The 25,369-nt window shown below is 43.0% G+C and overlaps 1 protein-coding gene across 3 annotated transcripts in view; it reads right to left on the reverse strand.

The window, feature by feature from the left end:
* The window catches only part of Rab3c (RAB3C, member RAS oncogene family), a 210,941-nt gene that overhangs the window by 12,578 nt on the left and 172,994 nt on the right, over positions 1 to 25,369 (reverse strand). For all 3 annotated transcript variants that reach the window (XM_021208512.2, XM_021208511.2, XM_021208513.1), the window contains exon 4: positions 9,415 to 9,539. In XM_021208512.2, the coding sequence (XP_021064171.1) occupies positions 9,415 to 9,539 (125 nt within the window). The remainder of the gene's footprint in view (positions 1 to 9,414; positions 9,540 to 25,369) is intronic.

Consider the following 25,369-nt stretch of genomic DNA (forward strand, 5'->3'; position numbering starts at 1 on the left):
CTCTCTCTCTCTCTCTCTCTCTCTCTCTCTCTCTCTCTCTCTCTCCCCTCTCTCTCTCTAACCTGTGATCTAATAAGCCACAAGTTTCCAAGGTGAGACCATCAGAGGATGATAGAGCTGAGCCCCCGAAGGGGAAGGGAGAGCAATAGGCGCATGCTCAAACTCCTGCCGTGGAGAAGAGTGGAGACAGGGTCTGGATGAAACGACATGGATGGACGCGCAGCTTTGTCTGCACGCTTGAGAGAATGAGTGAGCCTGTCCTGCTCAACAGCGGTCCCTTAAAAGTCATGAGCCTGTCACCAGAGGCAACCACTAGAATAAGAAATAAGTGAGAAGCCATCATCGGGATGGTTTGGCTGACTATTTGTTTACTTTAAACATTTTTAAAAAATGGTGCTATTTCTAAATGTCAGAACGGTATTCAGTAAATTACATGAGAGATCCAAGATTAATATAGAATAGGATTTATGTTGGATGCAGGCTGATTTAACTGGAATAAACATGTCAAAGGAAGAGGCATGGTGTTTGTAGGCTAAGTGTATCGAATGCATTTGTAGCCTCTGATGTTTTCAAATTACTGATAGGTTTATTGGGACCTAATAATACCACGGTCAAGTCAAATACATCTGCAGTTACAAATGTAAATCATTTACATTTCTTGGGGGCAAATAATAATAAGCATTTTAAATTAGAAATCAGTCCCCTGTGAGTTTAGTTGGTGGGATTTATTATCTACCACTCTCAGTTATGATAATTTTACCTTGAGAAAAGGAAAATCACACCAGCCAGTGTGCAAAGCTAATAAACAGACCTGGACCTCTGCCAGGTGTCTCAGCCCATCCTGGATTTGAGCCCTTTCAAGTTTCAAAACCAAACACACCATACCGATTTAGACAAGTCTCCTGTGTTTGTTTTCCTTTCTTTTCTTTTTTTCAGTGCTGGTAAGTAAAATGAGGCAGTTTACATTTCTTATATTCAACTTTAAACTTTTAGTAACATTGTTCTTAACACTTTTGTGTTGTTAGAAAAAGAAACAGGAGGTCAGTAGTTTATATAGACCTTTATCACCTCCAACTGGATCCATTCATTGATACTGTAAATGCTTCACAGGTTAGATCTGTGTGTGGCATTGAGTAAGGCACAGCAGGCAGATTACCCGAGATGATGAGCCAAGGTGGGTTCCGGGTGAGATTCAAGTAGGAAATCAAGAGGATGGGGACATTTGTGAGATGGGCTAAGCAGGATGAAAGACTGGAATCCCTCTAGCAAAAATATAGTTTTGTACTCTGTGGCTCTTGGAGGAGATGGGGGCTTCCTAGGGGGTCAAAGGTCAGTAGAGATCTGAAGTAGTAAGATTTTTTTCTTTTCCAAGAAAAGGCTTCACAGGTTAAGCTTTGTTGAGTAAACCAATGATGATTAGAACAGGGCTTTGCCAAGGTCTTGAAAAGTCTTTCTGTGGGGAGTCTAAGAGTTTTGAGACCTGAAAGAGCAAATTGGGTATGCCACTTATGGTCCTACAGGGTGTGGTATCATCAACCAAGCCTCCATGATGCCTCTCATTCAAAGTGAGCCACTTTGAGCATGAACTGAGTGTTATTGATGCTTCCTGGGAAATGAATGAGCACCAGCTGGACCATCCTGAGCAATGTGGGATACATGGACCTATGGCCTCTCTGTTCATAAAGGTATTTTCTGAGGATTAAATCCCAGCTGCCAATAAGGTGGACAGAGAGTTACGAAACATAGATGAAGGGCTAATAAGACAGGGCAAACTTAAAGGACAAGGACAAGGACAAGGTGGATGGAGGAGCTGTCCCTTTTTCATACACAGATATAAGCACATCTAAGCATACCCAACACTTTAGAGCATCCTTGATCTGTTTTCTACCTCCTGGGAAAACTTAGCCAGAAAGAGCGGGAGCCAACGGAAATAATGGTGGGGTGTCTGTACTTTTCCACAGACAGCTCTGTGCAGCCAGGTACTCAGAACATTTAAATAGCATTGCTGGGACTCCTTGCCAAATTCAGAAGCTGGCAATCCCCGTTCTTTCATAAACACCGCAATTAAGACTTAGATAAATCTTTAAAAACTGCTGAAGAGCAGTCAGTGCGAATGTGGAGCAGGTGGTTGGAGTTTTAAAAATAGGCATGGAGCGATGATGCTGTAGCCTCATTACGGTTGCTGACGACTCAACCTGCTTTAGTGTGCAATTGTTTTGCAGGCCCAAGGAGAAAAATAATTAAAAAAAAAAAAACGGAAGGAAAAAATAATCATTCTTCATTAAACTGGCATGCCTGGAGGCAGTGGTATGGCCTGATCTTGAAAAATGACTGAAGGGGAGCATGTCTGAGATTACTAAATTACTAGATTAGTGCTGAGATTACTAAATGGCTCTTGGTGTGCAGAACTTAACACTGTAATGAGAAGCTGATGCCTATGAAATTGGATTAGGGGTGTGTGTATGTATGTGTGTGTGTGTATGTGTAAAACAGCAGCATCTCATACTTTAGAAAAAGTTAACAATCTGTGCACACAGAGGCTTGGTGGCTCATTCTTAAGATTCGTCTTTCTTTTTCATATACACTTTTCTTACATCATACAGAAATAGATTTAATGGAGTCAACTTTTGAGAAGTGAAGTGACTCTCATAGGAAAGAATTAGGTGGCTACTTGCAATACACAGACTCCTCATCCTGCTAAAGTGTCTCCAAGGGCCCAGCATCCTGAAACTCTCAAGTCAGAGCCATGAAACCTTTAGATGCCACTTGACTGTTATCTTGGAGGGAGTCCATCATCAGGGCTGCACATACTTCCCTGGCTTCTGTAGCTTTAGAGATGCATATGTGTGCCCAGTTAACAAGGAATGGTATCTCACAGCTGTTGCCAACTTGACAGAAATGTGGGTGTCCTTGAGAAGAGAGAATCTCATTGGAACAATTCCTTCCATCAGACCGGCCTCTGGGTGTGGCCGTGGGCATTTTCTTGATTGCTAATTGACCTAGGAAGGCCCAGCCTACTGTGGTCAGTAATACTCTAGGGAGGTTGGCCTGGATTGTATACAAAAGGTATCTGCGCAGGCCAGATGAAGCCAGGAAGTTAGCCAATATGGTCTCTGCTTCAGTTCCTGCCTTAGGTTCCTGCCTCTGCTTCCCTTGATGACTGTAACTGCTAAGCCAAATAAACTCTTTTTTTAAGCTACTTTCGGTCCTGGTGTTTATCACAGCAATAGAAAGCAAACTAGAATATACTCCATTTTCAGAGATTCTGATTTTTCTGGTGTGATACACACACACACACACACACACACACACACATCTATATCTGTCTGTCTATCTATCTATCTATCTATCTATCGATAGATGGCCTGAATTTTTAATGTCCCCTGAGTAATGCTATTGTACTGATTCGTGTCCTGGCCATGTTCCTGTGCTACACTCCACTCCTGATGGATTACATGCTTCCTGACCATCAGCTCCAATCTACTGTTTAACCAGTAGCATCAGCAGAATACTTACTATTATATAACCCATCTTTTAGAAGATTCAACACTATTCCAATACATGAAGATTAGTTTTATAATTCATATATAGTATACTGTTGGAACAACATATCTAAGATCTGAAAAACTGATGTTGAGATACAGGTAAGTATGTATAATACTTTCTTCCTATACTCTGCAGGACATTAAACACCCTACTTTTAGGAATGTTACCTTTTTGCTTAGTCTGAAGTGAAATCCAGTCTTGCCACCCTGTTCTTTCAACTCTGGCACTGGGTCGTGAGAACCAGTAAAGCCAATGCCAGTCTCTTCAGTGTGGTAAATGGCCTCTCAGTGATCTGTCATCTTTTCACGGGTTTAGACTTCTTCAGCACACAGGTTCTTCTTCATAAAGGTGCCATCACGTCCTTGCCTATCCATGAATATTCTATTTTCTTTCTTCAAGCCTGCTGCAAACACTCTCAATGTGGCCTTCCTCCATGCATGAATGGGCATGTTCTTAATTTCCTGACCTCCTCTAAAACCCTAGCCCTGCATAGACTTGATGTGCAAGGGTTGGGGGACATCCAGGGGTACTCCCACACATGCAGAGGAGAAAGGGAGGAGGGATGGAGTGTGGGGGCAAGGATTGTGGGAGGGGGTGACTGGGAGGGGGCAGTGAGCAGGATGTAAACTGATAAATAAAAAAAAAAATGAAGTGATTGTGTTTGTGTCCCTTTGGAGTCTAGAATCTTCTAATGACGAGTACTTGACAACACTGAATGGAAAATTTAAAGGTTGAATGAATGAATAAATGAAAATAATTCTGTGTCATGTTTCCAAATTTCATTTCAAAGCATCTGTCTCCCATGTCCATCAAGAACCAACCTTATAGCGTGACTCTAATGGCTGTTTATTAAGAACCCTTGTCTATTGGTTTTAGTTTGATGGATTTTAATCAAGTTCCAGTGGACTTCTCTGCATCCTTACTGGATTAATAAATAACATCTCTGTCCACAATTTCGTATTTTGCATCTCCCCAAGTCTCCTTGAAAATATCTGTACCAATTTGATGGATATATTTTGAAGGAGAAAATTTGAGCATGAGTAAGATTGTATTCAGGAGAATTCTTTCTTAGTAACAATGAAACCATTCTTGGCTTTGTTCCCAGGATTATGGGATCATTGGAAGATCACAGGACCCAGGAGAAGAGTTTAAGTAGGCTTACTAGCCACACACACCTGAATTCCCTCCTAGATCTTAAGATGAAAGTAAATTCAGTAAAAATCTATTCCACAACTCCAGGTTATTTTAAGGTTATTGTGTCTGGAGCAGAACTTAGCCCTGGGGATAGATGGCTATGATAACTTTCCCTGGTGGGAGTTCCTTAGGGTTAACCAAGGGATCCCAAAGCTCAGAGATCGGACAAGTAGACAACCACACAGACAGCTCCCTCCATTCTCTTTCCTACCTTGGCTAGCAATGGGAGCCTAAGTTTTCAGGAAAATATTTGAGGATGCTAAAGTCAAAATGACTACCACTGGGGTCATTCCAGCTCAGCTACAACCAGAGTCAGGATTACTGAAGTCCAGAGGTAGGCTTTCCCATCTGGATGTTAATGATGCTTCATATCCTTCAGCTCTCTTGTCTTCAAGGACACTCAAGCCCCATGGCCAGTGTGACCAACTCTTGTCTTTGATGGTCAAGAAACAGTCCACAGAGGCAGATCCCATTTGTTAGCTCTAGATTTCTCTATCGCTTCAGGAAGACAATGACATTCTGCCTGTCCCACCTCACACATCCAGAAATGCCGCTGGGTGAAAGAAGACCCCCGCTCTATGGCATGACCTTCTCCTCTTTTAAAAAATGATCCCCTTGAGGGGTCTGTCTACTTAAACCACGAGTTATCAAATGAGTATGCGTGGCTTAGAATTCACAGGTATAGGAAATGACCTTCTGCCAGAGTCTGTTTCTAATCAACCAAACTTAACTATGTAAATTAAAAGTGCAAAGCATTTCCTATGCTGTTATAGGCTGTGCTGTAACAGACTAAATGTTAAAATGTTGAGTAGTGTCAACCACAGGGTCTTGTTCAGTTTAAGCAGTAGTTCACCCTCTTCAGACATTCTGCTCATGGAAGTTAGTGTGGTATAGTACTAAAAAGTTAGTATTTAAATGATACTATAAGTGTTTTTGTTTATACTATAACTTCCTAGGCATTAACTTTGAAACTTGAAGGTCGGCAGCTAGTTTGTGTTGGTACTGATCAATTCATTTGAAACCCCAGCTGAGCCAACTGGGAATAGGAACTTGAATCTTAGCCATAGGTTCCTGGAAGGCATTTGATTTGCCTGTGGTTAGGTAGAGTTAAGACCTCAGGGCGAGTGGGAACTTCCAAGGAAGTATGTAGGATGGGTGTGGTGGGCTAGGGATGTAAGAAGCAGTTGAAAGAAGACTTCTATGGCCACCTAGGATACTTAATACAGTGGTGGACAGGGTGGAGGAATGAGGAACCCCATAATTAATGACAAGGAACTGCAATCTCAGGGCCAGATGGAATAAAACGTCCAGGAGAGGGACAGCGGGGGAAATGTTCATTGTCTATATAGTACCCACAGGCTTCCTGGTGGTTATTTTTAGAAGGTAAGGTCATATGTCAAATTGCATGCCAAATACTCAGGCTACTGTAAACATCTAATAAACACTTGTTTTGTGACCTAAAGAATACATCAGATTGACAAGAGTACCCTCTGTACAAGACTTCCAAAGACGTCAGCCTCAGGTATAGTCAGCTACAATATAGTTTCCTCCAGTCTTCTCACTTGGATGAGCAATTGATATACAGAAGTAACCGTCAATAATGGAGAGTGAATCGTAAATAGATAAATAAAGCAGCTGTTTTGAGCCATCTGCCATGATGTGGTAATAGCCTGTAGAAAAGGAATACTGAATCTCCCAGAAATGGAATTTTACTGCTAATTGTTTTTAAAAGTATAACCTCTTAAAACCTTGTAATTTAGATGAAGAGTTATTAGTTTTTAGAATTATCTCTCCTGATCATGTGTAGAGAGTGTGTAGTCATGAGGAGAATGAATCACATGGGAGGCAAATGATCTCCAAGTAGGCACATTTTCGGGTTGCCATGACAACTGCTGAGCCTTATTGACTAAATAGCAAAAAAAAAAAAAAAAATCAATTAGAGACTATTGGAAGAATTTGCACAGGAGCATAAAATCTGTCTATCCCTCAATTTGAGAGTGAAGAGAGAGGGTGTTTATATCAGGGTACATGTGCTCTTATATGCATGTGATGAGTGTGCATGTCTGTGCGTGTATGAGTGTGTATGTGTGTGTGTGTGTGTGTGTGTGTGGGCGCGCGCACACACAGGAGAGAGATGGGGGAGCAAATATCTCCAGAAATATGTTCACCATTATTCTAACTTCTCTTCCACATCTTATCTTATTGACACCCAAGTTGTTTATTAGGTTGTTAAAAAAATAAAGCTATCACTGGCTCTTTTTGACAATGACATTGAATTGTTCTTGATGTTATTCTATCTTTCATGGAGCCAGTTTTTTAGCTTTCCTCATAAAGACTGCCTACTTCTGAGGAGCCGTTCTCCTTCCAGGTGGATATGCCTAGCTAGATCCAAGAGACAGGGAAAAGAGCTGGAGGAAGCCACATGGGAACCTTTCTCTCGTACACAGAGGACCTACTTGTCTCTACTCCTATCTTCCGGAGGTATTAGGAAATGTTAGCAGGCTTCTAATATTCTCCCACGCTGGTGGCATGAGGAGAGGGGTCCCATGACAGAGAATATAGAGGCTAAGGAGCATTTCTAGGTTAAATATCAATCTAGTGATGTTTTCACAGCTGGCTGCAGGGGCAATCTCATGGACTAGTTTCTGTGGTCATCCAGTGACAGTTTTTAGTGTAATGAGCTTATTGATCTCCCAAGGAAATAATAAAGTTTGGAGAACAGGCTCTGCTCAGCTCTTGAGATTTCCCAGTGGCAGACTTACCCACGGGGAATGGCTGTGCTGACAGTCCATGCTTCCAATAATAGAGCAAAGCTCAGATCACCCATGACATGGTCGTGTTTTGGGGTTGCGCCTCATTACTGGGATCAACTGTTAGTTGAGGCCACCATTACAGACAGGGAAAGGGGTGAGATGCTGAGTACAGTGAGGGTATCTTCTGGGGCCAAGGGACTTTGGGAAACCTCTTGTTGCATCTTCTCCCTATGTATGTATACACTATGCTGCAGGACCGGAATTGTCCCCTACATCAACGCTGCTTCCCTGCCTTCAGTGTCAGTGCTCTGCTGTGGCCCTTACAGCACCCCATCTCCTTTTACTGGCTTTAACTTTTTTCCTTCTCGAGGGATCCATCAGAATGTATCATGTTATTTCACCCATATTCTCGCATCAATTGCCTCCTGCAAGATGCACTGTCCAGCCCTGCCCATCATCCTTGCTGGCATCATCTCTCCTTGGGCATCTTCTGTTCCTGGCCCACCCTTGCTCTCCCAGGTCCTCCTGGTAGCCTTCTCTCTCTACCTGCCTCTGCCTACCTTTTCCCCGTTGCTCTCCTGTCTCTGCCCTCGACATCATGAACTCACTGACCTGTTTTTGTTTCTGCATTAGTTTTGCTGCATTATATGTACCCTAAATCTTTCCATCTCATCACACATTCTCATTCTCATCTGCTTCCTCTATAATGTCTGACACAAGCCACCCAAGAGGTGTTGGATAAAACTGTCTTGAATCAGTCAGCCACTGGTCTCTCCTGAAACTCCCCCGACTCATGGTGATATTTTCATCTTCATGTAGGTTTCCAACTATGCCATCTCATTGAATGTTTTCTCAAAGAGTTCTTTGTTTAGCACGTACATTCTCAAGAGATGAGTTTGGCCGCCTAAGAATTTTTCTTTAACAGTACTGAGGCTCATCGTGGATGCTCTGAAGTCCAGAATCTAGAACAGAACCTGTGTTTTGCCATTACCATCCTTAACAGGAACCTGAGAACAAGAGTGATCGCAAGGAAGTACTCAACTCCTTGCAGAGTGATGTGTGTAGAGAAACACAGAACGCAATGGGGGAGAAAGGAGGGCAGGCCTGGGGTCCTCATGAAATAATTGGGATTTTTTTTTTTTTGAGCTCACACCAAGGTTCTCGCCATCACTTTTGTTTTTAATTGTCTCTGAACTCAACCAATGCCACAGGAAATAAGAGGGAATATACTCAGGGCTTGCAGAAGGCCTGTTGTTTGTCAAGGTCTCTTGACAAACTATACACACTCACACTCACAACCACACACACACCATACCACACACACACCATACCACATACAACATATACATGTCACACACACATACAAATACACCACAAGCACATACAAATACACCACACAATGCACACACACACAACCACACACATGCACACACACCCCACATACCACACATATGCACACACATATCACATATTCACACCACACACATGCACACACCCCCACATACCACACACATGCACACACATACCACATACCACACACACACAACTCATGCACATGCACCACACACCATACACATGCATACACACATACATACCACACACAGACCACATATGCATACACACACCACATACTACACACACACACACACACACACACATACCACATGCACCACACTCCACACACATGCACACACATATACATCACATACAAACCACACATACACACGCACACCACATACTACACAATTCACACCACACATGCACCACACACCACACACATGCACACATACATACACACCGCACACACACACACACACACACACACACACACACACACACACACACGCACACACACACACACACCTGTGACTGATCAGCATGACATTCACCAAGCATTCTTTCCTTGTGACTTGTGTCTTACCGAGCTGTTCCCCTAAGCGCTGGCCTCTCTCGGTTGAGACGACCCGTTCGTCTTCCATGTCACATTTGTTTCCAGCCAGGATGACCTGGGCATTATCCCAAGAGTATGTTTTGATCTGAGTTGACCTAAAAGGAAAACAACAAATACAAAAACGATCAGAGGGAAATCGAAAAGCAAAAAAACCAAAAAGTCTCAGGATGCATGAGCAAGGTAAAAAACGAAGCCCAGTCAGACACTTGACTTTAAGAATTAATTATTCCAGTGCAGTTGCAACCCTCGGATTCTTACAAGGAATTGACAGAGTCAGAAATCAGAGCTCAGTGTGTAGTTCAGTGGCAGAGCACATGAGGCTATAGCATGTACTAAGCTTTGCGTTTGGCCCCAGCTCTGGAGAAGCATCGTCAAGGCTGTAGGTGTTGCACCAAGAGCGAGTTTGTATCTGTGGAATGAGCACCACCGCACCCCTTTCTCGTGGCTCTACAGATCTACACTGGTTATGAAGTAACCGTAAAGCCAAGCTGGCAAGGATCTTCCCAGTTTGAGCAGTGAAAGTCCTCCGTCCCCAGAACCCCCTCATCTCCAGACACTGAGGTAGCTGCTTCCTCTGTCTAATGACAGCTGCCCCACTGACAGACACGCTTACAAGGGAAAACACAAACATCATTTCCCTTGATCAAGCACACAGAGGAAATCATAGTTGTTAACCAAGTCATAAAACTATTATACTCACGCCTTATAGCTAAAATAAACATGTCACATTCCTATTAAACAACAATATAGCAGGCTGGCATTTTCATTCACTCTAAATAGACATCTAGAATTCAGATCAGGCATATATATATATATATATATATATATATATATATATATATATATATCATGGAACAAACAACTCTTGGTTTTGCAGCTCAGGTAATAATTGTGGTAGTTGTGATTTGCAGCATGGTAAATCTAAGTGCTTTGTTTATACCCACTTAGTTCATAAACTAATTTAAGGAGAAGCTGTTATGTTAGTTCACGGTGGAAGAAAATGAGGCACAGAGAGGTTAAATAATTTGTCTTAGATCCCACAGCTTATAAAGTGAGGAAGATGGGAATTCTACTCAAGTGGCATACTTCTCAACCCTGGGCCCCTGAAGATATCTTCACTTCCGGCTATTCATTAAAAGTTTGAGAAGTAATGTTCTAGTGTGCTGCCATCTGGAGCAGAAGCCCAGAGGAGATGAAGCCATGGTCTTTAATTTGCTTCCTTTCTACTATGTAAGAATAGCAAGATAGGATCTGTGGGATACCTATCTCTAGCAGGTGGCTGGGGGGAGGGACACCAGAATCCCCAAAAGCTCAACAAATAATTAAACTCCGAAAGGATAGATTTGTGATGCGCCAGGAGAGCTGGGGTGGTTTTGCTGACAACCGTCAAATCCTTCAGGGTTATTGAATAGAATGCAGAGATGAGCTATTCTCAACTGGAGGAGAGAAGCGAGAACAAAGAGCTTCCAGGGGCAGCCAAGGAGATTTCTGTGAGCTGGGAGCCAGGTTTCTCCCTCCTGGGAAGAGGTACAGAGGCAGTTAAGGTTCTATTTCAGAATTCTTCTGGTTCGAGTCCAAGTTTTCAAGTGAGATTAATAAAATTTTGATTCCACCGGGACACTGCAGAGGCCTAGTCTAGATTATCCGAAAAATCTGGGAGGTGGGAGGGATGGCCGTCTAAGTTCCGACAAGTTAAAAATATAGTCCCACAATAACGTTCATATGTGCCCATTGTGGTTTGAATAAGAATGGCCCCCATAGGACCATTTTTTTTTTTTGAATGTTTATGTTGAATGCCACCCGGGAGTGGCACTATTTGAGGATTAGAAGGCCTGGAAGGTGTGGCTTTGCTGGAGGAAGTGTCACTGGGAGTGGGCTTTAAGGTTTCAGAAGCCCAGAGCAGGTCCAGCTCTCTCTCTGCCGGTAGACTAGGATTCAGCTCTCACCTACTGTTCTAGAGCCACGCGGCCATGCTCCCACCATGACAATACTAGACTAAACTCTGAAACTGCAAGTAAGTCCCGGGTTAAATGCTTTCTTTTATAGGTGTAGTTTTGGTGTCATGGTGTCTCTTCACGACAATAGAACAGTGATTAAGACACTCAGTGTACTGAGTATATAGAAACATAAGCTCTAAATTCTATGCTTTTCCCCCTTTACCATATTATGTACAGAAAACATGAAAATTGACATATTCATCATGAATTAAAGTTTAAAAATATCACATATGTGAAAGTGTGTCATAACTCAGGTACTAATGTTCATAAGAGAAAATTAGAGACCGGTGTGCATGTCAGGCCAAGTAAGCGTCCTTTATTAAAGCTGGTGGCCAAGGGCAGGCTCTGCCACAGGATGCAGCACTTATAAATGAAATTATCATAAAATAATTACAGCAATCTCGTTGTCTGGTATAGGTCAGAGGAACCTGGGAACATTTGTTTTAGTTATATAGCTGGTCAACGGTCAGGATCGTGGAGAATCCAGGATGGGTTGCCAAGAAAGAGGTGGCTGTTCAGGGAGTCATGGGCTGAGAAGTGCCTTTAGCAGACAGGAAATGGAATGAAGGGAAGGTCAGTACAAGATGGCATCAACTCAGTCACCTCATTAGTATATTTTTGGCTAAAACAGTTAATATTTTCTTTCAGGGGACCTAAAATCTGACCAATTTCCTTAGTTATTTTTAAAGACTTATCTGATTTATCTATCTATCTATCTATCTATCTATCTATCTATCTATCTATCTATCTATCTATCTAATGTCTTGAAAACCAACATGAGCCAATACTTGGTAAGTATTGAGTCTTCACCTTAATGGGGCATGGTCTAACCTGATGGTACAGTTAGAAATCAGACACTGCAGGGGTGATTAGGTGCTTGGGGCTCATCGGAGAGTGTCACAGTCGTGTTGGAAAGGGCTGGGGGCCAGGATGGTCAATGACATGGCTTGAGTTTGTTGGGGACCAGTGCCTACTTGAAGTCTGCCCTGAGTAAACTTATCCCATGGTGTGAGCCGTGTGAACTTAGCTTCACTCCTATGACTTGGGCACCCTAGGCTACAGTGGGAACTGGGTAAACTCAGCTGAGGTTGAGGTTGAGACCGCGACTAGGTCATGAAAGTATTGAGCTCAGTACCCACTGCTCTTCTTTACCCAGGTGATAGAATGCTTGTTTCTATAATTAAACACAGCTGGGTACCTTTCTTCTGCTACTGAGTATCCTGCAGGGCCACAGGAAATCACTTTAGATTACCCATTTATATACACTCTGACATTTCATATTTTGCAACAATGCATAGAAATATGCTAACACAAGAACATATTTTGCCTCTGGTTATCACAATGATCTTCCTTCCTATTGGTTGTTTTGTAATACATTTTTGAATTTTTATGTGCTCTACAACACCCAAAATGGTATGAAATGAATATTTTATATAATTATCCTATAATTAGGAAAGATAGTTAACTTAAAAATATAGACAGCATATGGTTTCGTTTAAAATAAAATAACAATAGTGATCTGTGTTATTTGTGCCAAGGAGAGCAAATGTTTGCTAAGGCAGCAGAATTGGGTGAGTTTACACCTGCAGCTGGGGTTATAAATGCCCCATGTATGTCTCAGGCTTGGCTTGCTCTGGCTCCCTACTACCAGTGTGAAAGGAGAGCAGCTTTGGGTGAGGCAGGCAGTGACCAGAACAGTGTCCCCTTCCTAAACCCCACTCAGCACATTCAGTTCAGTTCCTATAATTTAAATGATAATTAGAGTTTTTCACTAAAGAGCCTCAGATTTTATTTTTAGTTCCTATCTACAAGCTGAGAGGTTCCACATGAGTGATTTTCCCTGGGGGTATTTCTGAGGATGGAACTGAGGGTCTTGCTCACACTAAGCAAGCACACAGTCTACCGCTGAGCCACACCCAGACTCCACATTGGTAAAATTTTAGCTGAGGGTAAATAAGCTTCCTCTAGTGCGTCTGCTGGGGCAATGCACATCTTCGTTGAATAAATCTTCATTTTGTGTGAGATTTACATCCACGGGTGTTGCGGTTACTTGCTGCATTTTTGTCCCGTAATGAGAAGAACCCGGCAATCCCTTTGTTGGGAAGATGCATATTTAAAGAGAGTAACTGTCAGCAAACAATGGACACGCGAAAAGATGATTTATTTCCGAATCTCTGCAAAAGTTCCCCAGGGGATTTCCTGTTAATCTCAACAAGATTAATGGAATCAGGAACCATATGCTAGTCTCCATGGTTACTCTTCCAAGTTCAGTTAACTCAGACCTTACCAGCCCAGGATTAAACGATTCAAACAATAACCCTTGAGCTGCCATTCAGCAAAAACAAAACAAAAGCACTTCACACCTCCCTTTGACACGTTTATGCCACACTGGTTGGGATTATATTCCACCCTTTTGGGTCTTACCAAAATGGAAAAAAAAAGAGAAAATAGAAAAAGTGAGCTTCTAAAAGCTGGGAAGGTGTATGAGAAAAGGAAAGAGTCTTTTGTGTTTCATAATATTTTACACACAGGTGAACTCTACGTAGAATAAAACAATTGACATATGAGGAACTGTAAATTGTACATCTGAAGGATGGCAGATTCCTACAGTCTTGATTCTTTGGCACTGTTCTGGGCTGTGTATGTCACCGATTTCTTGTGTCTTCCTGTAAAGAATTCCTGGTTCTTGCTACTCAACCTGCTTCGAAAACCAGTCTACAATGGGTGTCCCAGTGACTATAAGCAATTGCTGCTTAGCGCCTGATTAAGACTTAGTTGGAAGACTAAGGGGGCAGAGAGAGTGTGACTCTGCTACTCCTCGGTCAGTACAGCTCGGACAGATCTACTCTCAGCCCTTGCTCAGCCTGGAGAGCTCTCATTTGTAGCCATTACTCTTGCTCTGTTCAGCCTCCTCAAGGATCAGGCCATCAGTGCGAGGGAGAACACCCGGTCTGTAAGGAGCTCCCTCACTACCAGTACTCACTACTAGGGGAAGGCAGCTCCTGTTATTGGTCTTTTTTTTTTCCCCCATTCAATTTAACCATTGATTTATTCTTATTTATTTGATGATTTATTTAAACTTTTGGAGAACCCTTGAACCTCATTCCAACTCAGAGCAATGAAATCAGAATTTTAGGCTGGCAAGATGGATCAAGGCTGATCTGAGAACTCACACGTGAAGGAGAGGACTGACTGACTCTTACAAGTTATCTTCCTACATCCACACTTGTACACACACACACACACACACACACACACACACACACACACACAGAGAGAGAGAGAGAGAGNAGAGAGAGAGAGAGAGAGAGAGAGAGAGAAACACACACACACACACACACACACTTAAAAACATAGTAATAAAATAGAGCCTCTAGGGACTTCGCCAGACATATTAACAAACATCTCTCCAGATTACTGCTTTTAAGTCCAGTTAACTCAGACATTACCAGCACCACATGAAACTACTAGAGCAATTACTATTTAGCTGCAATCATATATACACTAAGGATAGGAGATTTGTGAAATGATTTTCTTTACTTACACTTTCCTGTTTGTTTATAAATGACTGATTTACTTATTTCACATATAATGCCACTGTACAGTTACAGGTGGAGAATACAGATGTGCATAAAATAAAGAAACTCTACAATTGAGAGAGTCTTAGTAAGGAAACAGAAATACAGACATAATAGAATATTGTTGATGTGAGGGATAAATATGAAGGAGTGTTTTATGACGCAGATGAGCTAAGCCCTTTATATGTACATGTTCTTTAGGAAGATTTCAAAGAAAAATTATAGTATTAAGTTATTGCCTTGTGATGCTGATATCACTCATTATTGTTTAATGAAATGGTTTATGTGGTAAAATTGGTATATTAGCCCAAGAAGCTGGATTAAAAAGTGAAGTGTCCATTGTTAAAAAACTGTTATCCTTAGCCTTCATCCCCATGCTGAATTCTCTGGTGAGGACACAATAACAGAGAGATTATTGTTTTCACTTCTCATTTCTTCCTCCCTTATAGGCAGATTATGTTTCTCTGTCCAGAAGACAGCAAAATTGAATAAATGATTCTCTTTGGCCCATGGTGCTTATTCATGTCATGCCACTGTGGACAGCAGACAAGAAGAAACACTTGGGTTCCATCAGCACATTGTTTAAACAATATTTTATTGTTTTATGGATATGGATCCTTTGACTGCGTTTGGTGTGCAAGCCTGGTAGTCATAGAGGCCAGAGGAGGGTGCTGGGAATCAAGCCCGGGGCCTCTGAAAGCAGTCAGTGATCTAAAGTGCTGAGCCATCTCTCCAGTCACAAGCAGTATGCTCATCCTGGAAACAGCCCGCTCTCCCTTATACAGTCCCAGGATAAGACGCATAAGCAGCCCACTGTGCTCAGACATCAACAAATCTTCATTCAGTCTAGAAATGCCAGCGTCACAGTTTGAATATGAAATGTTCCCCACAGGGTTATGGTTTGGTGGCATGGCTGCTAACTGGTAGACTTTGGGGAAAGTGACTGGATCCTCTGACCTCTGACTTAATCAATAGATTCATCCCTTGATGGATTTGTAATGTGATTTTTGTCATTTGGGGAGTGCCGAAACGAGGTGGAAGAGACCTTGTTGGGGGAAGCATGTCACCAGAGCATGCCTTTGAGGTCATAGCGTGTTTCAAAATTTTTCCATGTACTGTCTGTTCGTCCTCTTTAGTTCCTGGTCACCATGAGGTGAATGTTATCCTTTGGCATGTGCTCCTGCCCTGCTGGGCCCAAATGATCAGGGGAATCATGAACTAAGACCTATGAAACCATGAGAGAAAAGCAAACTTTTCTTCCCCTTAAGTTATACACATCAGGCATTTTATCACAGCAACGGACATTCTGACGAATATATCCAGTTTCACTCAGCATCCTTCTGTGGCCTCGTGTGCCTTTCTTTACCTCTTGCCATTTCTCTTCCTTCCATTTCCAGTAGGAACACATTGATATGTTTTCATTGGTTCACACATGCTGCATTTTCAGCAACTGAAAACTATGGCCACTCTGGGAAGTTTCAGGTTTGCGATCCTTAAAATTAACGCAAGACCAAGAGCTCATTTAAGACAAAATGTGGGTTACTAGCACAGCATTAGATACAGGATATTTTGTAGCAGATGTTCTTGCTACTCTGTCCATCTCCCCTAGGACTCATAGCTTTGGTGCCTGCTGGCTGACTTCCAGCTGCCTGTATCTGCTTCTCCTTACTTTACAGCTCTCTATAAAGCAACACAAGGGCATTTTGCCCAGCAGGGAAGGCCAAAAATAACAAGGAAATAACACACCAAGGAGCAGGCCTCAGCCAGAGACTGATAGGAATTGCTGTCTAATACCCAAGCTCCCTTTCACTCCAGATTGCTACCATTCTAAGTTCCAAATTTGTAAACAGGAAAAGCTCTAGACATCCATCACAGTAGCGGGCTGGAAAATAGACCATCTGTTGGCCCCGCCCCTTTCACAGCTCGCTTCTCCAGCACATTTAGGTGTTTCCAAATGTATCAATTTGGAACCTTCTATCTTAGAACTTCTACCTTAGGATCTGAGAAATCCTCCAAAGACATGCTAAGAGTGCTTCTTCTGGAAGAGGGCCCAAAGTTTCGAAGTGTTCTGGAGTTGGTAACGCTGGAAATAGGGTTTGGAGACGAAGTGTTAAATGCTCCCTTGAGTGTTTTGTTGCGTGCTGTGGTGGCTTGAATGAGATGTCCCCCATAGTGGGACAGTTGAATACTTGCTCTCCAGTTGGCTGTGCTATTTGCGGAGGTTTAAGAGGTGTCGCCTTGCTAGAGGAAGTGTTTCACTGGGGGTGGGCTTTGAGTTGTCAATAACCTCAGGCCATACCCAGTTTGCTGTCTTTCTGCTTGCTTACTTGAGGGAACAGGTGAACTCTCAGTTGTCCCTGTCACCCTGCCTGCCTGCTGCCACTCTTCCCTATCTTGACAGTGATGGATGCTTATCTCTCTGGAACCATAGACCCGGAAAAAACCCTCCCTTCTAAAAGTTGCTTTGGTTGTTGGCAAGTTATCACAGCAACTAAGTAACTAGTTGTAACTAAGACAACTTCTGAGGGGCTTTGGGGAAATGGTCAAGTCAAAAAGACTCTGATAAAAGCAATGATTAATGGACCGGTGGTTTCATTCATCATTTGATAGCAATATTAGGAGGTGGTAGAGAGTCAGGAGGAGGAGCCTATTGTAGATGACATCACTGGAGATGTGACCTGGGAAGATATGTCTTGTTCCCTTTTTTTTTTTTTGTATCTTTTTTGCCTCCCTTGTCTTTGTGTCCTGTCTACCATGATGTAAACCATTGCAATCTCCTATATGCTTCCCAGCACGGTACTCATGGGCCTAGCAGCAATGGTGCTATTGAAACTGTGATGGGTGACAAATCCATCTTACCTTAAACTGTTTTGTTAGTTCTGACTAATGCTGCAGTTTCAAAGTAATGGCTGTTAACCACTTTCCTTTTCCCAGGGATCCAGTTTAAGGTTATCATTGAATTTAGACTTTATTAGATTTGTAAGAAACCTGTGTGCCACCACCTATCTTAAATGAATATATCATCTGTCAGGCCCTCTTACTGTCTTGCATCTAGTTTGATTACCTATATCCTCTTGGGTCTGGTTCTCCTAATGAGGGCACATAGAAGCCCTGGAGATCACTCACCATAACTGCCACTTGCTTACATGACTGCACATAACAGTCACTGTAAGAGAGCCCAAGACCTTCACCACACATTCACTGCTATGTCTCTGCATTCAGCCAACTCTGTAGTGCAGGAAAAGGTGCTCAGACAATAAGGGCACATGATAGAACTGAGTATGGAGAAATGACTACGAAGTCTGGTATTTCAAATATAAGCACAAAGCCAACAGAAACAGGAAGGAAATCATCATCTTCTGTGATGACAAGTGCCTACTGCATCCATTTTAGGATGCATGGTGGACAGAGTTCTTATAGCTTATTAAGCCTTGTGGGCCTCAGGGTTATCAGAAGCCTAGCACTGGCCCCTTTCAGACCTGCAGGCTTTCTGTTTGATTAGCTTTTCATTCTCGTCTGGGAAGGGACACATTTCCTTTCTGTCTCAGCACTAATAGTCAGGGCCAACTCAGGGAGCACCTTTAAAATATGGACTCATATGGTCCATCTCTTTCAGTTTAGAGACAATGTTAAGACTGCAGATGTGAAGTAACTTGACCAAAGTGGCCCAGCTGCTCAGGGCCTGATGTGGTTGATGACACAAGCCTCCCAAGATGTCTCTTTGAAGACAGCTTCCATCAGGGAGGGAAGAAATTCATATGCTAAATATCTGATTATCTTTGTATAACAACAACAGCAACAGCATGTTTCCTGGAGACATCCCCGTATCCCAGGATCTCTGAACATAAGAGAGTGTCCTTGAGTTAGGTGTAGAAATGAAAAGAATTGAATGTGCCTGAATGGTTGTGTCTGACTTGTTCCTCTGCTGCAACTCTGCTTCTGAGAACTGATACTGCATGCAGTTCAGTCCATCTCTTAGGCTAAATCTAGATCTAGCTTTGGCTCTCTTCTGCATGCCTTCCTTACCTTTTTCATAATGCCCACCTTATCAATTTCGATTTCATTAGTTTTTGCTTCCCCTTATTGGAAGTAGAGTCTCATGTCCTCAGGATGGTCTAGAACTCACTGTGTAGCAAAGAAGGTCCTCGGCTTTCTGATCATCCTGCTTCTATTTTGTGTTGTTTTTATGCAGTACTAGGAATCAAACCAAGCCCTTCCTGCATGCTAGGCAAACCCTCAATCAACTTGACCACAACCCACACTTCTGGCCTTATCTTGATCTCATAAAATGTCAAAGTCTATTTTAAAAATAGTATGCAAAGTACAAAAATTGAACATTTCTGTCTTATGAGAGATATAGAAATAACTCAGTGTAGCAAAGGTTATCCATCTGTACAACAAAGACAGGGATGGAAGCTGGTCTTAAGGCAATATGACCAAGGAAGATATTTGTCAGCAGGAAAAAGTCTGGCTGTTCTATTTCACAGAACAAGGACAAAGTCATGTTAGAAATACCAAGTTCATAGACTTTCAATATTATGGTGTCCTGGGAAGAATTAATGGTCTTTGACAAGATGTGCTTGCCTTGAAGGCTAAAGGTCAGGGTTTGCTGGAGGGGAAATCTGAGCTGAAGTCCTAGAATCTGTCCTGCCCTCAGCTGGGCGCTAGAACATTCTCATCACCTTCCACACTACTTATGGCTATACTCAATATACATTACATCTGATCCTGGACACCAAGGCAGAAAGATAGTAAGATGAAACCAAGGAGGAGAGAACTTCCTCTTCTCCTGAAAGAAGAACTTCTTCTTCTCCAAGGAGAAGAAGTGAAATACCAGTTAGTTTGTAAGGCTTTGCCATGGGAGCGTCAGGCAGAGGGGAATGTACTGAGATGATGTGCTAGTCGCTGTGTTCTGCTACTGTGATAAAACACCCGACACAATCAATGTAAAGTGAGAAAAGGCCTGAAGTCCAGTTACACAACTCTTAGTTGCCACTGATGTGAGAGCACCACTTATACCTTTGTGCATACCGTGGCATGCTGGGAACTCTTGTGGTTCCCAGGTACTGTAGCTGGGAGGAATGGTTAATTGCCATTGCTCATATCCAGGGATGTGGGGATGTCTCCAGGAACCATTCTGTTGCTGTTGAGGTTATGAGACGATAATGGGATATTTAGCACATGAACTGCCTCTCTCTTGACAGCCTGCATAATACTTTCTGAAACCATGAAAGCTGGACTGCAAGACAAAAGCCTTCAGGTCCGGCCCACCTCAAGTCACCTGCATCCTGTGTCCTAAGTGTGTGGTTTCTTCGGCAAGAAGGGGCCACCCTCAAGCCCTGAGAGGCAACCAAGGGCTTCACAGATAACCAATTTCATTTTTGTGGCTACTTGGACTACCCTGACCAACCCTTAGAAAGGAGGTTTCTTGTGTCTGGTACTGGGGTTTCTGTTAATCTACGGGTTCTTGCGGGGTTATGGTCAGCCCAAAGGACTTAACTTCCATTATTAAAACAACTCCTGTTATTGGAGTTTTAGGTAAATATAAAATGACACGATTCCTTGAAGCATTATCAAATAACCGTGGTGTTATCTGTCCTTCCTTCCTTCCCCTTCTGTGATCTCCCCTCTCCTGTGCAGTTGGAGTCCCCTTCCTGTTATTCCATTCTCCACTTGACATCACCTGTACCCTTCTGGTGCCCTCCCAAGGCCATCCCACCCCCTGAGCATGTGCACCCTTTATGGTCTCTTGGTTTAGGCGGCCATCTTGGTTGTATACTCACATCCGAGGGTTTGGGGCTAGGAGTCAGAGATGACAGAGAATGTGAAGAACGTGAAGCCTCTCTTTCTGGCTTTAACTTCCCGCATTCAATATAATCTTTCCTAGGTCTTTCCATTTACCTACAAATCTTATTTTTCTTTACAGCTGTGTGTATATGTATACATTTTCATTACCCATTAATCTGTTGAAGGATGCTTACCATGCCTCTCTAGTTGGACTTAAGACCCCCCTCAAAAGGAGGGAAATCATGATTGGTTCTGGAAACCTAGACAGCTTCCCAGGGTTAGTGAGGTCCTGGACTTCAGAAAAGAATCTATTACTACCACTTTGCTAAACCACACAGTTCCTTACATTCTAACTCGTATTCTTCTACCCACAAACAATTGTAGCTACCAACCCTCATCGAAGAATCTTCCCTTTGCAGCAAATGGAGACCACGGCAGAAAACCACAACTGGACACAATGCAGAGATCAGTGGACGGTGGAGAGCCCATCTAAAAACAGTTACTTCTACACCACAGCTTCCTTGTTCAGACAGAGGAAGCACTGTGGAGAAGGGGGCTAAAAGACTTGAAGAGTCAGACCAGTGGGGTGTCTGCTGTGAGACAGTCTCCTCTCAGAATGGCTGCATAAACAAGACCAGAACAATGCCGATGTCAATGGACATATTAACATGCAATGCAAAACAATTTCGCTGGTTCCCCCTCATGGCCAAAGAATTACAGGAAACTATATTGACTCCTGATAGAAGGGGAATTACTGTCTCCAAGGGGTGAGAAACCTTGGTTACCCAGTGCAGAGTGGTCAGCCTTAAAATCATATACAAACACCAAAACCAGACTCAGCCGTTCTTGTATGTATTTGTGTGCATGCGTGTGTGTGTGTGTGTGTGTGTGTGTGTGTTTGTAACAAATATAATCAAAGAGAAAGAGGCTATCAACTTGTGAGTTGAGCAAGGGAGGAGATTGTGGGAGCAGGTGGGAAGGGAAGGAAGGGATTGGTAGAATTCTATTTCAATTAAAAACAAAAAATCAAAAAACAAAAACAAAACAACAAAAAAAAAGAACCAGCCCCCCATTCCAAAAGCAGAATCAGAATCAAAACAAACAATAACAACAAAATAAATGGCCCATTTACAAAACCGGTTTGAAATCTGAACAGAGAGTTATCCAAGAAGAGATAAAATGGTAAGAAAACCTTCCTTTGTTTGTTTAAAGGAGAAAAGGTGCACTTCACTCCTGGTTTCTGAGGTTCGGGGCATCATCACTTGGCCCTAGAGCTTTTGGGATCTAGGGTCTCCAGCAAAGGTCTCCAGTGTCATGCTCCCAGAGACCTCATTTTCTTCCTGGATTCTGATATTTGTTTACATGAACCAGGACCATCTCTCCAAGTTATCTGCTTTCTCCTCTAGAAAAGGTGAATAAAATCCTTCCATCTTCTAACTAGATTTCCAAGAGTTTTGAATCACTGAGAGCTCTATAAATGGGAGAAATTAGTATTAATTATCCATGATTTGCCCACATGACACTGGCATAATATTGAAAACTCCTTCTCTAGGCAATTTTCATCGTGGCTTGGTATTTTTTAATCTCCAACCATAAAGGTCACAGCAGGAGAAAAAAAATTACTATCTGCCTCTATTTCAAATCAAAAGTCCGTTTCTAGACTTCGGGCAAGAAGCCAGGGACACAGCCATGAAGGTTGGTCTCTTCTCAGAGAGCTTGATGTCTGTTTCCTTATGTAGATTTCTCAAATATACTAAAACAAGCAAGTACTTATGAAGGAACCGCTTTACAGAAGCCCCGAGTGTCTACAGCATAAGCAGTTGCTTTCCAAAAACTAGCAAGTGTTAGAATCACCTGGATGCTCTGACTCAGAAAGCCTGGGGTGATGCCAGGGTGCTGACTGATGACGATGCTATCAGGCCACACTTTGGTAGGCACTGTAGTAAGGTAGAGGTCTAAGCAGCATATGACTCTAGTCACACTGCTGTGTCCCCTACAGCGGTGATGTCTGGCTTGGGAAGTTGATGAAGTGGAGCAGGTACATAGGTAGGGCATCCTTTCAACCTGAAGCCTGAGATGGTCTTCCCAGGATCCGGAGGCTGGTGGGCACTCAAGTGGAACTGAGGTCTCTGGAGTGAAGTGATAAGGGAAGTCACGGGGCTGAAACTGGCTAGGGGCATTGTGTCAGGTGGTGACAGTGGGAATCTATGAAAGGAGGATGGCTCTGGAGATTTGATCTTGAAGCCACCATTACTTTCATAACACTAGCCAATATGGTCTTGGGATGGGTGAGATGAAAGGGAGGGGCCTGGGTGCCAGGCTATCCACTAGCTCTGAGCACTGAGTAAGGGAGGAAGACTGAGGAAGACAGTTATGTATGCAGGGAGGCAAGGAAAGATGAACTCAGGTACAACCAACGGGGAGGGTCACGGTCCCTTCTCTGGCTCTTGGAGTTTGGCAGATGAGATCAGAAGGAGCCCCAACTCTTCTTCCGCTTTCAGTAGGATGCTTGCCTTTATAATTCCGCTTACTAAAGGTTTCTGAATTCTGGTCCTACAGATTGTTATACCCCCCCCAAACCCCGCCTTTCAGTAACCTTTGAAGTGACAGTGGTTTTCAAATGAACTAGAGCAAAGAGTTTTTGTCACTGTAGAGAACTCTGGCCTCAGGGAAGAAGGAAATGTTAAAGGCCAAGTCCAGCAGATGCCATTTGCCCTTGGCTGAAGGGAGTAATTGCTGTTCAGCGCCTCAGATTTTCCATGAAATGATGCAACCTGTAACGGATCCATCATCAGGTTCCGCACACCCAAACCAGCACTTTCGCTAACACACTTTATCACCCAGTGGGGAAGTCCATCACTGAACTTCAGCTAAAGTCTTGACCTGCCTGTATCTTGTGATCAGGATAGTGTTCATGTTGAGCTGTTTCCAGGCAAACAGGGTCATGTCAGACCATGTTCGCAAAGAGAACTCTAGAAGCTCATCACTAAAGTCAGTGAATAAGCAAGCTACATTATGCATTAAAGTAACCCATGACGAAGAAAGGATGTACCGTGCGCACTTGCTAACATCCATATTTTTCATTATTTAGTGTGTGTGTGTGTGTGTGTGTGTGTGTGTGTGTGTGTGTGACATTTGCCACGATGTATATATAGAGGTCAGAGAATAACTTGTGAAGTTAGTGTTCTCCTACCATTTATGGGTCTGAGGAATTGAACTAGGTTGTTAGCGTTGATAGCAGGTTCCTTTGCATGCGAGCCACCTTCACTGCCCTAATTAATAATCGAATATTCAGCCAGGCGTGGTGGCACACGCATTTAATCCCAGCACTCGGGAGGCAGAGGCAGGAGGATTTCTGAGTTCAAGGCCAGCCTGGTCTACAAAGTGAGTTCCAGGACAGCCAAGGCTACACAGAGAAACCCTATCTCAAAAAACCAAAAACCAAAACAAAACAAATAATTAATATCCATTCTTGATGTACGTGTTCTTCACTCACTGCTTCAGGAGAAGCTGTTCAACATTAGCTTTATAACTTTAGCTGAGTGGATTACGCTAAGTGGTAATTTACTAATTTCCACCACCTCAGCTTTTTGGCTACCCCAGCCCGTGCCCTCCACTGACACCCTGAACCCCAGCCTGTGCCCTCCACTGACACCCTGAACCCCAGCCCATGCCCTCCACTGACACCCCGAAAGCCAAGGCTGCTTTATTTCTCCAGGTGGGGTGGAGCTTCCACACACCACAAACAACACGAGATGAAAGAACAATTCTAAATAATGATGCAGTGGGTTCTCCCCATAAATTTTATCAACCCTGGCAAGATAAACTTTAACCTAAATAGTAATGGGCCACTATGCAGCATGTGTTCGGCAGCTCAGATTGTAACAAGACAGGTAACTTTAGATAGGTTTGCTCAGACAATGAAAACTCCTCTTGATCCTTTTGAAGTCTGAGGAGTGTAAGAGCAAAGGGCCCACAGATTCCGAAGGGAGAGGAGAGCGATCTTTACAGGACACCAGCCCCATACATTACCATGGGGGCCTTGGCTATACACCCTCATCCAAACCTAGACACCTCCCAAAGGTGATCCCACATACCTCTCAAATGAGGATTAGAATTGCAACATACAAAGTCTGCTCTAACACGGACCTATATTAGTATTCAAGCTCAAGGCAGTTCTAGAGAGCCTGGAACACTGAGATTGGTTTTCTCCTGCCAACAACTAGCTTTACAATGTGTAAGATTTCAGCATCACATTCTCTCCCTTTCTCCTTCTCTCTCTCCCCTCTCATTCTTAATTTTGAGCTTCTATTAGACATGTTTAGTGGTTATTTAATTAGCCAAAAGAAAAGAGCTTTCAGAAATGCTGCGGTAGTCTTTCTGGAATGAGAACTCCGATTTGAGTGAGAGCTGAGGAGAGTGGACATCACCCAGGCCAGCTCCTGGAAGGAGCTTCTGAATTGGGTCCAGTGTGTGTTCTCACTTTATACTCTAAAGCCACAAGGTGGAGCAAGTAAGGGAGACGGGTCCGGTTAGTAGGTCATAATGACCCATGTATTCTGC

The sequence above is a fragment of the Mus pahari genome, chromosome 11, assembly GCF_900095145.1.
Source record: "Mus pahari chromosome 11, PAHARI_EIJ_v1.1, whole genome shotgun sequence".
NCBI classification, from domain to species: domain Eukaryota; kingdom Metazoa; phylum Chordata; class Mammalia; order Rodentia; family Muridae; genus Mus; species Mus pahari.